Raw genomic sequence first — 11,871 nt, forward strand, 5'->3', positions numbered from 1 at the left:
ATATTTTATATATGAATGAGACACTCACTGATTCTCTTCTTTTCTTTAATGAATCCCTCTACTGAATGTCAATTATTTGAAGTCTTTAGAATAACATTATCATTTTATTTAACTTTCTTTATTTTATATCGTCATAAACTTGCAACCTATGATCATTGCACAACGCATCCCAACGGCCAAAAGGTTCTTTAATACCAAGATATTACACCAGTCGTTTTGGATACTTTAAATCTTACAAATATGATCTATAAATCATTACAAAGGAAGAAAAAGTAAAGATAAAGAGAATTTGAAAAGCATGACCCCACTAATTGTATTCTTTTTAGGGGTCATTAATGCTTTAAAGCATTCAAAATGTTGATACTTTTCAAAGGCAGTGCAACTTTTGTTCTTTGCTTTGAATATTGCAGTTCTTTGTCACCCCAAACGACCCATAGTACCCCAAACTTTTTATTAGAAGTCGTCAGTACCGTTTTAAAATAAATATTATAAAAATTAATAAATTTGTATTATAAAATAAAATTAATTTATGATATATATTATAATTTATAAATATAAGTTGATTTTGTGAAGTTGAATAAGATTTAAAATTTATTTTTCAATATTAGTATGAGAGTTATCTAAAATATTTTATAATAAAAGTTTTTTAAGTTTATTGAGCTGTAATCGAGAATGTTTGTTTGATTATAAATAATAAAAAATTTAAATTAATTTTATAAAATTGAATTAAATTTAAAAATTTATCTTTGAAAATAATTTATTATAAAAAATTATAGTTTAACCACGTTATAATTTCTTTTACACTATTAGGAGATAACCTATTTTCTCTTGAAAACATTAATATCTTTGATAAAATATTTTTTTTTTCAGAAACATGATAGGAGATGTTTGGAAAACAAACTCCTAAACAAAAGAAAATAAAGCCAATGCTGTTTAACATAAGTGATTGAGGATTTTATTTAAACTCTTGTCTTTTTCTTAGGTGTGGGGTTTGAATATCTAAACACTTTCACTTAACTATGTATTCAAATCTTTGGACATCATTTTTCCTACTTAGACAATCCTTTTTTAAGAATATGCTCCAATATTTAAGTACTAGTTAAATAGCTGCAACAAATTAGGCTTTCACACTAATTATCTAGATGATTTTTCATTACAAAAGTTTCAACATGCTACTTCACACCTACGAGTCATTTTGTTCTATCAATTTATAATTCAGCAAAAGAAAATAAAAATTGATGAGTCAAAATATGGTTGATACATTTTGAATTAATTTGACTCCTTCTTCCCTTCATTTTTTTTTTCATCTTCTAATAAAATAAAAATATTGTAAAATATTTTAATTTCTGATTCAATTTTATAAAATAATTCACTTATATATTATGAAATTTAGGATCTTCAACACTCTTTACGTTAAGACTGTCAACTTATACATGAGACTATATATTTATGAGTGACCAGATAGCAATTCAATGACGTGATAAGTCCAACAAACTTTTACTATAATAAATTTTAAATAATTTTAATATTATATTATAAAATAAAATTTAAGTGAAACTCAATTTTATAAAATCGACTCCATAAGTATGCATATAGTCACGTGAGATCTTCAACAACTAATCACACTGGATCAGTCAATGATTAAGATTTAACTGATTAATTAATTATAAGCACAACCAAGTGACATTCTATTCGTTTTGCATTACAAAAATTGGTGAGTTGAAGCACGTTCTTGATTATTTATATAATATTATATGAAATGGCAGCAGTAGCAACAGCAGCTGCCTATTATGGACTGTTTTGTTCATAAAATAAGAGCATACACATTCTGAATTTCTCTTGCTTGATCCTATAAAGATTTACTCTACAAAAGTCTCTTTCTCCTGTCGGATTGTGTATAATTCATGGGGATTGGTTCAATGGTCTGTCCCTCTTCAACAAAGCAACCTAATTAATATATTTTTGATGGAAGAACACATTAATGTCACAAGTAGAAAATCTGGAAAGATTTTATTACACAATATCAATGTAGATATGGACAGATGAAGAAGTATGAACATGGGTTTTTGCTATTAAAAAACAGTAATAAGAACTTGTGTTATATCACATCCCATCTTCCTCTAATGGGTACGGTGCTCAAGAACTTGGTGATACACTATGGTTTTCTCACTTTACTTTTGCATAAAGTAATTCATACTCAGATAGTGGATAACATGCCTATCAATATTGAAAATGGTAATAAAAAAATATTTATAGTTCATATAATTCTCATTCTGTTCAAATTTTAATTAATATTTTTTAAAAGTTTGCAAGTACAAATCCCTATGCATGTATATAATTTTGAGGGTAATGTTTGTTTTCTTCTTCTTGAATTTCACAAAATCAATACTCTAATACCTTTGGCAGACTATTCCTCTTGCCAACCTCGTACACAAGAGAACAATGAAAAATGGAGTGTGTTTGTTTGTGCACCAGCATATATATTTATAAAATGTATCGTGTAAGATAATTATTTTTATACAAGAGTTTTTGTATAGATAGTTAAATTAAAAATAATGTATAGATCAATTTCCTTTAAAAATAAGTCTTTCATATACATAATGTGTCTTTATGAGCAATGTTATTCTAGATTAGATTTATGGTCCAATTTTTACAATAGTTTTTTTTTAAAAAATATTTTCAACCTTAAAATATAAGTGTTGAACCGAACATATGAACTATTTAATATATGTGAGTGTATAAAATAAATAACATTTGTACTACTAGTAGGTTGAATACTGATTACTCAGCATCCCAACATCTCTCACACTATATTTCGTAAAATGATTAGCAACATCATTTAACAATTATTACATGATAACTATACATAAACCACTATCAAGAAGCAATTGGCTTCTACTAAACCTGGTTTGACGATTCTTACACTTCCATACACCGGAAAGTCCAATCCTGTTGTTACAAATGTGAATCCCCTAAAGTCAAAGGTAAGGAGTATCATATCATAAAAGTCTTTCACACACACCCTAAACTAACTTGAGTGTCAAAATGTCATTGTAGGTACCCATGCCAAGAGAGTCGATAAGACTCGAGACCGATGACCAACAACCGAGAAGATTAAAGACTGAAAAATTTAAATTGTGATAGTAAGAAAGTTTCATCATGCAAAATCAATATTCTTTTATATTATGTTTATGGTTTCTATCACTACAAGAAAATCAATAGAAACTAATTTTAAAAACCAAAATAATTAGTTACTATTTGATCAAATTAGAAACCATTTTATAAACCAAATAAATTATTGGTATCTAATTAGCTGTTTTAACTACTAATCATTTAGATTCTAAATTTGATAGCAAAATCTTGGTAGCAAAAATCTTGGTAGCTAATTAGATACTAATTTAAAAACTATTTAAAAATAATATAAACTAATTTAAAAACAAAAAAAAAATTAGTCTCTAAAATGGTCTCTAATTTAGTCAATAAAGCAACTGATTATTTTTTTTTTCTAAAATTGGTTTTTATTCAACGAATTTTTTGTAGTAGTGTTAAATACAAATTTAGAAACTATTTTATAAATTTTTATTAATAATAGAAACTATTTTAAATATGAATAAATTTTTAGTCTCTTATATTGACTAATTATTTTTTATTTCTAAATTTAGTTTCCAAAGTCAAATATTTTCTTAACAAACCGTATATAAAATATAATAGAAGAAGGATAAGTGTTATAAGGCATAGAAGTCTTAGCATAGTGAGTTTGTGAAAGTTACGAGGATAGTTTCCACTATATGCTAATTTGTAAAGAAAAGTGACACAATCTTTTGGAAAAAGAGCCGTAGGTTTCTTGTAAGTAAGGGAAGGCACATATTAATTTAGGGAAAATGTTTTTGCTAAAGAAAGGTCAATTTTATTTTTGTGTCGTTCTTTGCATCTTTTTGTGCATTAAGGATCAAATTATACCTATCTTTAAAAGCCTTTCACACTTTGCTACCAATATTTACTTTGGGTCACTTCAGTTTGGTTTTGTAACTTTTCTTTTCCTACTTTCTTTGAAAGGAAAAGAAACAAGAAAAAAAAAGAATTGTTTTATTTTTATGCTTACGTAGTTGTACTTAAAGGGTAGGGTTTAATGTTGAAAAATAGAGTTAAAAAAAGAAGGGTTAAGTTTTATTCTGCCAGATCAGCATGGCAAGCTAGCAACTTACTGGCACAAGATTTATTTTAACATATATCTAAGCAAAACAATAGCTGAAAATATTAGGTTTAATTACACTTTCACTTCTTAACTATACTTTTATAATTTTTCCATCTAAGTTTTTTTTATACCTTTTACTATCAAAGTTTGAAATTTTCATAATTTTATCGATTATTAAATTTATACCAAATCGATGTCATGTTATGGAAAAATAATTAATTAAAACAGGTATCATTTTACAAAAATTCATATGAGAACCTTGATTCTTGATTAGTATTTTTAGGAGGGAAAAGTTGGATGAGTATATATAAAAAGTTTTAGAGATGGAATAATCGAATATTGTGAGGTAGAAAAAGCAATGTCAACTTTAAACAAGTGTCATATTTTGTCACATATATATGGATGCAATTGGTATTTGATAGTTAAAATTTGTTCCCTCCATTTATGAGTTTTAGTGTGAGAATTCAAAAGGAAGGAATCATGGGAATGTTTATGTACTCATTAATTCCATCTATGGCATAATTCTACTAACTTCATTCCTTTTCAAACTTTTCACAACTTGTTTTTTCTTTGCACAATGCTTACGCTACCAAATATTCTTTCTTTTAAATTAAGAGTCTTAATTCCTTGAAAACACACTTTAGTTTTATTTGCAAAATATAATAAGTAGTATATGAAAATGGAGAGCCTTTGCAATGTGCGAATATTCAAAGTTTTGATTATATATATTTAAGAAAGCATGTTCATACTTAGATTATATATATATATATATATATATATATATATATATATATATATATATATATATGTTGCTGTGACTAGACCACTTTTATGGTAAAGAGAATATGAGAAAGACGGTCTCAATCATTCAAATGTCATTAAACATTAAATAATTATATGTATTTAGTTAGGCTTCCACATAGCTAATTTATGTCAGATAAAAAGGCAATCAATAAAAAAATTATACTGATATTTTTTTTAATTAAATTTAACTTGTTAACGTCAGACATAAGGTTGTTTCATGTAAATGGTTTTTAAATTTCTATTTGAATCTTTTTCTCCTGATTTTTCTCTCTCGCAAATGGTGATTTCTATTACGATTTTGGTTTTCTTTGGTAATAATTTTAACCAATTTGTGAAGGTTTTATCAGTGACTCAAACAATGATTTTGTTGGTTCCTTTTGATGGGTTTTGTGTATAATTTCTATTCAATTAGATTGAGTTTCAATTTTTCACTAAGAATAGTGGTCTAAATTATAAGAAAATGGTAAGAAAAAAATATTTCTTATTCTCTTGTATTTATAGTACTCAATGTATAGCAAATATATACAAGTGTATGTAAACTTTCTCTCTCTAAATTACAACCTAATTAGGTAGGGATCTACTAATCATGAGATTATATAATTATTAAATTAATAATTACATATAATTGTGTACAATATCATACAATAATTGCATACAATAATTGTGTATAATTTGATAATTATTATTTACTTATCATGAACACTCAACTTGTGTCGCAGCGTAAAAAACTGTTCCTTGTCCAGTACCTTCATAAAAATATCTGCGAGCTGATACTGTGTCGGTACATATGAAAGACTGATTATCTCGGCTTGTAATTTTTCTCGTACAATGTGATAATCTATATCAATGTGTTTTGTGTGCATTCATGAAATATTGGGTTTGCTGCTATATGTAATGTTGCTTGATTGTCACAAAAAAGTTGAGCTGGCAAGTTACATGACACCTTTAAATCTTGCAACAGATATCGCAACCAAGCTATCTCCAAACAAGTATTGGCCATCGTGCGGTATTCTGCTTTCGCAGATGATGTTGATACGTTTGTCTGTTTTTTTTTTATTTCCATGAGATAATAGAGGAACCAAGAAAAATACAATACACCTAGATACTGATCTCCGAGTTGTCTGACAACCTCCCCCAGTTTGAGTCGCAATAAGTTGTCAATGTCAAATTGTTCTCAGATGGCAATAATAATCCTTGTCCCGGTGATCCTTTGATGTACTTTAGGACTCGAATTGCAACATCCCAATGAGGTTTCCGTGGAGCTGTATATATTGACTTAGGGTCCGAACCGAAAATACTATGTCAGGCTAAGTAACCGTGAGGTATATGAGTCGTCCCACAAGTCGCCTGTATTTGACTGGATCCTTTAACAACTCTTCACCGTCTGATGTGAGTTTTAAGTTTTGCTCCATTGGAAATTTGTCTGGACGAGCACCTGTGAGTCCCGTATCCTGCAAAATATCAAACGCATATTTTCTTTGGAACGGGAAAAATCAATGCTTAGAAAATATTTTAAGTCTCCAAGATCTTTAATGCGAAATTGTTGTAATAGACAGTCTTTAAGACGCTGAATTTCTATCAAATCATTTCCTGTCAAAAGAATATCATCAAAATAAATCAAAAGGGCAATAAATGATGAGTTATTCTATCTTGTGAATAGAGAGTAGTCTGTCTTGGACGGTTGAAATCCTGCAGATTTAATCACATGAGAAAATGTTGAAAACCATGTTTGGGATGCCTGTTTGAGACCATAAAGGGATTTGTTGAGTCGACATACAATGTTCTCCCCCTGTCGATGATGCCCGGGTGGCAAATTCATGTAAATAATTTCATGCAATGTGCCATGTAAGAAGGCATTTTACACATCTAGCTGGTGAGTAAACCAATTTCTAGTTGCTGCAATGGTGAGGAGACACCTCAAAGTTATTAATTTTGCTGTTGGTGAAAAGGTTTCAGAATAACGAACACCTTCAATCTAAGTGTACCCCTTTGCGACAAGGGGCGCCTTATATCTGTCGACGTTGTCATCTGAGTTGTACTTTATTTTATAGACCCATTTACATCTGATGGGTTTCTGCCCAGCGGGTAACGATGTCAAGGTCCACGTTTGATTTAGCTGCAAGGCGGAAAGCTCTTCGTCCATTGCTTTTTACCAATTTGGATCAAGGATAACTTGAGCATAAGTGTGAGGTTTGTTCCCGTATGCCAATACAGTCCCACATCGCTCAGGAATCGAGGTCAAGGGCAGTTTATATACTCCCTCCTCTCTTCACCCTTCGAGGCGCCTTTTAAGGACAAAACCGTGACGGAGCACCGACCTCCAAAGCGGACAATACCTCAGATGCGGTGATTGACCCTAGCGATGTTGCACAACGACTTGAGGTCGGAACAATGGCGCCCACCGTGGGGCTGAAGAGGCTCCTTCGCCCCTCAACTAGGGGGATCCACTCCCCTTAGACCTCGACTGGGGGGCTTGTTCCCGTATGCCAATACAGTCCCACATCGCTCAGGAATCGAGGCCAAGGGCAGTTTATATACTCCATCCTCCCTTCACCCTTCGAGGCGCCTTTTAAGGACAAAACCGTGACGGAGCACCGCCCTCCAAAGCTGACAATACCTCGAATGTGGTGATTGACCCTAGCGATGCTGCCCAACGACTTGAGGTCGGAACAATGGCGCCCACCGTAGGGCCGAAGAGGCTCCTTCGCCCCTCAACTAGGGGGATCCACTCCCCTTAGACCTCGACTGGGGGGCTTGTTCCCGTATGCCAATACAGTCCCACATCGCTCAGGAATCGAGGTCAAGGGCAGTTTATATACTCCCTCCTCTCTTCACCCTTCGAGGCGCCTTTTAAGGACAAAACCGTGACGGAGCACCGACCTCCAAAGCGGACAATACCTCAGATGCGGTGATTGACCTTAGCGATGCTGCACAACGACTTGAGGTCGGAACAATGGCACCCACCGTGGGGCTGAAGAGGCTCCTTCGCCCCTCAACTAGGGGGATCCACTCCCCTTAGACCTCGACTGGGTTTATATACTCCATCCTCCCTTCACCCTTCGAGGCGCCTTTTAAGGACAAAACCGTGACGGAGCACCGCCCTCCAAAGCGGACAATACCTCGAATGTGGTGATTGACCCTAGCGATGCTGCCCAACGACTTGAGGTCGGAACAAGGTTCTTTGGTGGCTGTGATGTTAGCAAGATATGCACTATGTGTAAAGAAAATCATGAATTAGAAAGAAAATGATGCATATGATACCTGATTCCGTTCTACTGGTCTTGGGCAGTGGTCGAATGATTGGCCTGGGATCCCGTTACATAGTCTTGAAGCCAGGAAGGTGGGGTTGATGTACGACTTGATCGTCGAACATGAAGGTTGGCTGGAGAAGGTTCGGTAATGGGTGCAAGACTTCCTGGTGGGAGAAGAAGGTTGATCTGCTGGAGGTTTAGTAGGAAAAGATGGTGAATCAAGTGAATGTTGGACAGAAGTGGGTAAGTCAATGTCAATGACGGGCAAAATATCTAGTAATGGATGTGAGGATTGCGTCTGAGAGTGTTGATAGAATGGGAAAACACTTTCATGGAAGGTGACATCTCGACTTGTAGAAAAAGTGTCTGCATCTATATAAAATAATTTGTATGCTTTTTTATTGTGAGGATAACTAATGAAGATGCATTTTCGGGCGTGCGGATCAAATTTTTGCTTAGGTGAAACAATAGTTGCGTAATAGAGGCAACCAAAAGATTTTAGGTGAGAAAGTGAAGGTGGTTGATTATATAGTAGCTTAAAAGGTGATTTATTTTTTAGTAAAGGTGATGGCAAGCGATTAATGATATATGTGGAGGTTAAAACGCATTCCCCCCAAAATTCTAATGGTAAATTGGATTGAAATAGGAGGGCTCGTGCTGTCTTTAAAACGTGTCTATGTTTGCGTTCTACTAATCAATTTTGTTGAGGAGTGTAGACGCAAGTGCGTTGTCATTCAATACCCTTTTTGAGAAAAAAAATCATGCATTGAAATAAATTCCAGTCCGTTGTCAATGCGGATGGTTTTAATAGATGCCTGAAATTGATTTTATGCAAATGTAATGAATGATTCTAAGAGATGTTGGGTTTCAGATTTGTGATTCATAAGAAATAGACAAGTACATCTAGTATAGTCATCGACTATAGTGAGAAAAAAACGTTTTCCAAAATGAGTTGGGGTTTTATGAGGACCCCAAATGTCACAATGCAATAAATTAAATGGAGAATGAGATTTTATTGTGCTTAAAGGAAAGGATAGCCTTGTCTGTTTAACTTTGGGACAAACACTACAATTGTTATGAATGGAAATGAGATTTTTATTGATAGGTAGTAATAAAGATGCAAGTTGTAGACGCACCGGAGAAGGCATGCGTATTGTTTACCCGAGCCAATCATCCTCCCCGTGGCCAAGTCCTGCAAAATACAACCATGTGGAAAAAGAACGACACAACAATTTAGTGCACTGGTTATCTTACTAACAAACATGAGATTTAAATTAAAAGAAGGAACACAAATAACATCTTTGAGAGTGATATTGTCATTGAATTTAATCGTGCCGATAGATGAGATGGTCGCAGTTGAGCCTGTGGGCATATTAACATTTGGAATAAATGATGATGAAGTGTGTGTGAAAATTTGTGAATCAGATGCAATGTGATCGGTTGCTCCATTATCCAAAATCCATGGTTTTGTAAAAGCAGAATTAATTGATGAGTTATGAGCAAATAGACCTGCAACGTTTATAAACGCTTCACTTTTACCATTATTGTTGAGCTGAGTAAACAACCTTTGTCAATTGCTGAATTTGCTCGGCAGTGAACCCTTGTACAAGGTTTCTATCGGACTCATTGTTGTCATTTGGTAATGAAGAGGAATTTGCCATGTTTGTTGTTGATGAATGAGAGCTTTTAGGGTTAATTTTGATTCGCTGTTGCTGGCCATTGCGCCCATTGGAGCTCCACGTCCCATTTTTTATGCGACATCTATCTTTTGTGTGTCTTCTTTTATCAAGGTATGTGCAATGAAATTTTAAATTACGACATTCGTCTATGGTATGACCTGGTTTGTACAATGTTCACATGTCTTACCTTTGATTGCTTCCAATTGGCAGATCGACCTTGTACTGATGTCGCGATTGAAAAAATCTCGCCAGGATCCGAATTCATCTATTGTTGTGTCTTTTCTTGCACAATCAGAGGGTATGCTTGTCGGACATTTGGTAGAGGATTCATGATGAGAATATTGGACCTGATTGTTTTGAACGAATCATTCAACCCCATGAGGAATTGCATCCGTTTATCTTCTTCATTCTCGATCTGGTGCTCCTTTGTTTGATTACAAACTATGGGTGAACGATATAGCTCGAGTTCATCCCACAACGCTTTGAGTTTGATGTAGTATGAAGCCACTGACATCGTACCTTGGGACATGGTTGCTATTGTCTTCTAAATTTGAAAAATGGTTGGTGCATTCTTCTGTCCAAACTGGTCACAGAGATCTTCCCAAACTTGACGGGCAATCTTCGCGTGAATTACCCCTGCGGCTATCTCTGCCTCGATGGAGTGACTTAACCATGAAAGAATCATGGAATTACATTGATTCCACAATTCGAATTGGGATGAGTCTTTTTCTTGTGACGACATTTCTATGGTACTGTCAACAAATCTGAGTTTCTTCTTCGCCGTGAGTGCGTGTACCATTGTTGTCTTCCAGGATTGATAATTGGCGCCGTTCAATTTGGTCGACACCAACATGTGTCCTGGTTGGTCTAAATGATGAACATAGTAGGGATTAGTTGGATCCATGGCAACCGACTTGGCAACGTTATTGGTGCCTTCTTTGTCAGACATGATCTCTTATTTAGCACGGATAAAAATGGAGAGGTTGTCAGAGCACCAAGATCGGTGCTCTGATACCATATAAGAAAATGGTAAGAAAAAGAGATATTTCTTATTCTCTTGTGTCGATTTACATCACTCAATGTATAGCAAATATATATACAAGTGTATGGAGACTTTCTCTCTCCAAATTACAACCTAATTAGGTAGGGACTCACTAATCATGAGATTCTATAATTATTAAATTAATTACATATAATTGTGTACAATAGCGCCCAATATCATACAATAATTGCATACAATAATTGTGTATAATTTGATAATTATTATTTCCTTAATATAAATCTCCCATTTAAAGAATAATTATGTATGATTTAGTTGTAGGATATGAACTGTATTTTTAGTTAATAAATGTTTGAAAATGATGATAACATTTGAAGTTTGATTTATAGGTTTTTTACTCTCGTTCTAAAAGTACTTGAAGTTTGATAGGCTAAGAAACCTAGAAATGATTATAGTTGAATAATAAAATTTTGGATTTCATTTTATTCTTGATATTTTGTTTATATTTGTATATTTGGGTTAGTTATGACCAATTTTGGTTAATGGTGGGAACTTGAAAATTACGTTTCAAGTGTTAGTAACGTGATTTTGACTAGAAAATAATTAAATAGAATTTTATTTTTAAATACTTTTTGCATTAAACATTTATTTTTATAGTATTTTAGATATTTTGTGAAATGACTTATTGACTTGAAAAATATATTTTAGGTAGTTGAAGTTTAACATTTGAAATTTGTAGTGATCTTGACTAGAAAATAGTTAATTGAAAGTTTATAATAATTTTAAATATATTAAACCTTTCTTTTTATATTTTTTTTATTATTTTGTGACGTCACTTACTGAGATTGTTATTTTTTAGGATTTTGGCATACTCTAAATTTGAAATTGGAAAAGGCAGACCAGGGAGATTTGTGATCCGATTGGCTCAAGTCACTTAGGATG

At 33.1% G+C, this 11,871-nt stretch overlaps 1 protein-coding gene across 1 annotated transcript; it reads right to left on the reverse strand.

Moving 5' to 3' along the window:
* Positions 1-10,473: 10,473 nt before the first annotated feature.
* On the reverse strand, positions 10,474-10,878 carry LOC137829257 (uncharacterized). The gene has a single exon (XM_068636057.1). The coding sequence runs from the start codon at positions 10,876-10,878 to the stop codon at positions 10,474-10,476; it is 405 nt and encodes a 134-aa protein (XP_068492158.1).
* Between the last annotated feature and the right edge of the window lie 993 nt (positions 10,879-11,871).

This window comes from Phaseolus vulgaris, chromosome 7 (assembly GCF_000499845.2).
Source record: "Phaseolus vulgaris cultivar G19833 chromosome 7, P. vulgaris v2.0, whole genome shotgun sequence".
Taxonomy (NCBI): Eukaryota; Viridiplantae; Streptophyta; class Magnoliopsida; order Fabales; family Fabaceae; genus Phaseolus; species Phaseolus vulgaris.